Source organism: Nematolebias whitei, chromosome 9, assembly GCF_014905685.2.
Source record: "Nematolebias whitei isolate Nwh7 chromosome 9, NemWhi1, whole genome shotgun sequence".
Lineage (NCBI taxonomy): Eukaryota > Metazoa > Chordata > Actinopteri > Cyprinodontiformes > Rivulidae > Nematolebias > Nematolebias whitei.
In genome coordinates, this window is record NC_056506.1 from 23,120,521 (window position 1) to 23,126,520 (window position 6,000).

The window sequence follows — 6,000 nt, forward strand, 5'->3', positions numbered from 1 at the left end:
CTAGTAATGAAAATAAAATGATCGAAGTCTCGTTTAAAATTGACAGTATTGAAATTCATAGAGTTAATGAAATAAAATTTGGGGATGTCGTTATTGATGAGAAGCCGATTCTCTAACTTGCAGGTGAATTTGTTGTTTTTTACAACTGTAATCAAAAATATTGAAAATATACACAGTATTTTCTGATAATTCTTATGCTTTAGTCCGCATCTTGACAGGACTAAGTTTAGTGTTTTAGTGTGGTCCACCTGGTTCAGATTTGAAAAATAGGTCTTCTTTCAAACTGACAGCTGCTCTCAGAACCAGCATGACAGATATCATCTTTATGGGCCCTTAGATGAGATGTTTCCATAAATGCTGCTGCAGCTAAAATAAATATAGTTTTCCTCATTTGGTTTCTGAACTGGAATTACCATTCTCACTCATCCACCTCCGTCCCTCAGGGTTTTCTAGGTGTAGATCAATTTCAAAATGGAGTGCCGCTCCCTTTTTAGCACTTTCTCTCCATATCCCTCGGGAGGTGAGCACTTTTACTGTGGCTGATTAGGATGATATGCATGTATACTGTAAAAAAATACTTTCAAAGCTACAACTGGTAATTCCTTAACATGTTGTTGTTTACATCCAAGGCTCATCATATATTGAAGACGTAAACAAACGGATGACACAACTTCACGTTTTACCTGTGAGCAGCTCTCGGATCTCCACATCTGTAGTTTTCCTGAGCAGCCGGACCAGAGCGGGGATACCTCCGCAGTTCTTCAGGGCGATCTTGTTGTCGTCATTTGCTTTGCCGTATACCAGGTTCCTCAGGGCTCCGCAGGCACTGCGGTGCACATCTGTCATTCGGTGGTCCAACAGGTCCACCAGCAGCTGGATTCCACCTTGCCTTCGTATCTGTAGAAAAAAAAAAAATAAATCACATAAGAAGAAGACAGGTAAAGGTTTGCTTTACTTATTTGGTTTGTCGTTTAGAAGTTTATATATTTCAGATTAAGAATTCAGAATGTGTAAAATACATTTAAGTCTGGCACACAAGCGATAATGGGTCTATCAATAACCAAAATAGTCATCTACATTGATGCATAAATGATTTAAATAAGAAACACTGCACTTTCTGGATCAATCCTCCACAGAACCCCCTGCTTTCTTTGCTGTAGACAAAACGAAAATGTGAGATGGACTGGGTGCTCTCCATTAAAACAAGATATTTCAGTGTGGCAGACTGCACAGTAAATAACACTTGTGTTTGTGCAACATCTCTGGTATTTCCAATAAAAGTACAACATCATAAAGACTCGTCGTGGCATAGAGACTAAAATACTCAAACTGGACAAGAACAATTCAAAAAGTATATTTCTACTCATTATACCTGAGACACTGTGCATTGCAATGTCTTATGTCAAACAAACAAAATTATATATTTGTATCCATCCATCCATCCATCATCTTTTGCTTGTTCCAAAGTCAGGTCTCGGGGCAGCAGCTTGAGCAGGGAGGTCCAGACGTCTCCTTCCACAGCCACCTCTTCAAGCTCTTCTGGGAGGATTCCAAGAAATTTCCAGGCCAACGGAGAGACACAGTCTCTCCAGCGTTTCCTGGGGTCTCCTCCTCCCAGTTGGACATGCCTGAAGCACCTCCCTAGAGAGGAGCCCAGGGATCATCTTTATCAGATGTCCGAACCACCTCAACTGGCTTCTCTCGACGTGGAGGAGCAATGGTTCTACTCAGAGTCTCTCCTGATAACTGAACTTCTCATCCTATCTCTAAGGGAGAGTCCAGCTACCCTGCGGAGGAAACTCATTTCAACGCCTGTATCCACAATCTCATTCTTTCAGTCTCTACCCAGAGCTTGTGACCATAGGTGAGAGTAGGAACGTAGACTGACCAGTAAACAGAGAGCTTTTGCCTTACAGCTCAGCTCTCTCTTCACCACAATGGACCGGCACAGAGTCTGCAATACTGTAGACACTGCACCAATCCTTCTTTCAATCTCACGCTCCATTCTTCCCTCACTCATGAACAAAAATACAGTTTTAAAAATATATTTTTAAAACTTCTGATTTACTGTGGCTTTACGTCAGTTGACAAAGCAACTTCCAACCACTTTGGATTTTCTTACTGAGGAGCTTAGACCTTGAAACGTTTAGCTTTTTTGTTGAACAAGTTGCAATTCTATAGTTGTGTCTTCAGAACTGGATGGAAGTGTAAGTTAAAAATGTGAATTATGTAATATTGTTAACACGAGCCACAAAGAGCGACCTCCGTGCAACAAAAGCGAGTACAGACCAGATGGTGAAGTAGATTAGCACATCGTCTGAGAGCCAGTTACAGCAGTGGTCTGGAGACAAAGGATGAGCTCCACCACAAATCACAAATCCACCCTTCACTTTAATATTCCCAAGAGCTTGCACTGAGCAGAGAGAGTGGTTGGATTCAACTCGAGGACGATGCAGCTGGCTGTGGCGGAGGGCTGACAGGCATCCTGACCGTCTGCGATTATTTTGACATACAAAGAGTGTAAAGTAGCACAGATGATGACAGCAGCAAAGACAAGGATAGATAGTTCTCGAGCAGTCATTTTGCATCTGTTCAGTTTGTGAAAATGTCATCCCTCAGAGTCAAGCCTCAGTCCTCACAGAAGATTTACAACTTCTGTGAGGACTGAGGCTCTGCACATGGAAATAAACACGCAGGAGATAGCACACATGATGGCAGTGAGGAGCACAAACATCACCGCATCATGACTGTGGCTAATACTAGGGAAGCTAAATGTTAGCCATGGTTTGTGTAGAAAAATATATTCATATGAAGTTTAAGTAAAAAAAAAAAAAAAAAATCGGCTTCTCCCTTCTTCAGGAATCACCAGAGCAAACTGTCGCACAAAGACGTGGCAATTATTTTTGCACTGGATACCCTTCGTGATGCAACCACAGACCACCGAGCTACCACACCCCTCCGTGTGGAGCAAAGAGCTGCTAGCTAGGGTGCCCGGGGGAGCAGATGGTGGAGGTTGAGAGCCTTGCTCAAGGGCCCAGAGTGGGGCAAATGAGGGTGGAGGCAGGTGTGTTTCACTTATCCCACCCACATTTTGATGATGTCTGTACTGGGAGTTGAATCAGCGATCTTCCAATCACAGGGCCACCTTCTCTAACCTCTGCTCCACCACTCAAGTTTAACTAATATTCACGTAATAAAAAACAAAAAACAAAACTAGCATTTCTAGAAGTAATGCATTTTGTTTACCATCGTATATGAAAAAGTCCAAGAAATGTGCTCAAAGTATTTGAAGGGGATGACATTCTGCTACTACCAAATGTCATTAGGCTGCGGTGGCCATCTTGAATTAGGCTGACTCCAAAATCAGTCACAGATGTACTTCCAATGATTTCTTTCTAACGGTTTCAGTAATGTTCATTCACTAGCTCATAAGATATTTAGCTAACAAACAAAGCTGACTCCAACCATCAATGCTAAAGTTTTAAACAAAAATCTTAGACAGTCTGTTAGTGATGAGAGCGTCCATTACAGATGCCACATTTTAGGAGAATATCTGTAAAACTGACTTTTTTTGTGTTTTCCAAGGTCTATTAGCTGTTCCAGAGTTAATCAGTGGTTGGTGTACGTCCAATGATTACTTTCTGAAAGTTACATTCATAAACAAACACACATGGTTAGCCTTTCATGGCCTTAAACAACAACTAAAAGCTTTAGTGATGCGGATGTTTAATGAAGTGTGTTTCATTTTTTCTAACTATTAACATGAACATATTTCAGGAGATGTAATGTGCATTTTCAGGGAGAACAAAAAAGCTATTAATTTTTTTTTTTACAGTATTTTACAACCATTTGCTACAGTGACAACACTGAATTATAAATGTCAGAATAAATATTTTATTATGTCATTAATATGTAAAAGATAAAACAAAATATGGCTCAGTTGGAGTGGCTGTTGCCTCTCAGAAAGAAGGTCGCCAGTTCATATCCCGTCCGGGGACCTTTCTGGGTGGAGTTTGCATGTTCTCTCCGTGCATGCGTGGGTTTTCTCCAGGTACTCCAGTTTCCTCCCACAGACCATAAACATGCATGTTAGACTGATTGGTAACTCTAAATTGTCCATAGACGTGAGTGAGCGAGTGAAAGGTTGTTTGTCTCGTTTGTCTTTATGTGTCCCTGTGATGGACTGGAGACCTGTCCAGGGTGTCCCCTGCCTTCTGCACAGTGACTGCTGGATATGGTCACCTTTGACCCCCGTGACCCAAAAAGGAAGAAGCGGGTAAAGATAATGGCTGGCTGGATAGATGGATGGATGGATGGATGGATGGAAGGATGTAGAAAACATAAAAAATTGAACACAACTACATCATATTTTAGTCAAATTAAACTGATATCAAATTGAAGCAGACGACTGCTCGTCCTGAGCCTGGTTCTGCTGGAGGTTTCTTCCTGTTAAAACAGAGTTTTTCCTTTCCACTGTTGCTCAGGATGGAAGACTGCAACAAAACAGACTCAGCACAACCTGCTGGTTACCCTACCTTAGATAAATAATGTTAACAATTGAATTTTTATGTATATGAATGTTTCTGTACAGTGCCCTGAGATGACTTCTGTTGTGACTTGCTGCTCTATAAATAAACTGATTTGAATTTAATTTGAACCAGAGTAGATTTAACCTATTTATTTTGACCAAAAGTGACTTCATAGTGATGACAAAGAGCTGCAGGATTACAACAACTGTAGGGATCACTTTTATTCAGTAGCTGGACTACAAAATATGGTTTATACGCCTGAGAGCAGATGTATAACATGAACAACACTGCTTTGATGGGAGAACAATCAAGCAGTAGGTCATTCATATCCCTCAGTGTACGCTTTCACTATTCAAGCATCTTTCTCAAGGGCAAAACCATGTTTTGCCCTTGAGAAACTAGACCCCTACAGGGTTTAGTTTAGGCAGTCGAGCTCTGCACACCAACACACTTCATCTGTCTTCTCTCTCATTTTATCCCTCACTCCATGTGCAATGCCTGTTGGCTGATCTCTGTTTGAAGAACATTGTTCCCCCTCAAATCCTTCATCTCCATAAGGATTAATAAAGACGAACTGAACTAAACCGAGCTGACATTGAGGAGACAGATGGGGCCATTTTCTGCAGGACACCGAGGGATGACTTCTCTGGAGGATGGAGGAATAGAGAGCACAAGGCAAGATTCAGACCTGGGCAAAGTGTGCACATGGAGGAGTTAATACTGTCTGATGAGGAGTGAGGCAGATATTGTGTACAGACACACGTCACATGAAGTTTCCTCTGAATGGAGATGAATCCTCGTTCCTTCGGGCAATCTGGCACATGCTAAAAAGCATCTTGACGTATTGCTTGTTAAAGATAACTGTGGATTTACAAGAAAGCAAGTTGAAAGTGTGCAGATTGACAACCTGCTTGCTCAATGTGAGGACATGATCCAAAATGGATGAATCAGCCCATTAATGACAAAGGAGAAAGAAAATAAAGTAGCAGCTAACACACTCTTCTTGTTTCAGCTGCTCCCATCCTCAGGGGTCACCACAGTGAACTAACTCGCACAAAGACTTGGCATTTGTTTTAGCGCTGGATGCTCTTCCTGACTCAACCACTGACCACCAAGCTAGCACAGCCCTCTGTGCAGAGCTGAGAGATGCTATCTAGGGCATCCGGGGTAGCAAATGGTGGGGGTTAAGGGCCTTACTCAAGGGCCCAGAGTGGGACAAATGAGGGTGGAGGCAGATGTGGGGTTTTTACCTTTAACACTCAAATGTTGATGCTGTCTGTCCGGGGAATCAAACTGGCAACCTTTCAATCACATGTCCACCTTTTCTAACCTCTGCACCACTAACACACCCAACTGAACAAAAAGACACCTGTAAAAATGTCCCCACTGTGAGCTCCTATAACATATTTATTGTTGTGTTAGACAAAAATTGAAACTCCAACTCCAGCGCAAAAATGATAGAAAACCTGCA

General features: G+C 41.9%; 1 protein-coding gene across 1 annotated transcript in view; it reads right to left on the reverse strand.

The window, feature by feature from the left end:
• The window catches only part of ctnnd2b (catenin (cadherin-associated protein), delta 2b), a 226,433-nt gene that overhangs the window by 46,333 nt on the left and 174,100 nt on the right, over positions 1 to 6,000 (reverse strand). The window contains exon 14 of the mRNA XM_037682127.1: positions 684 to 897. Coding sequence (XP_037538055.1) covers positions 684 to 897 — 214 coding nt within the window. The remainder of the gene's footprint in view (positions 1 to 683; positions 898 to 6,000) is intronic.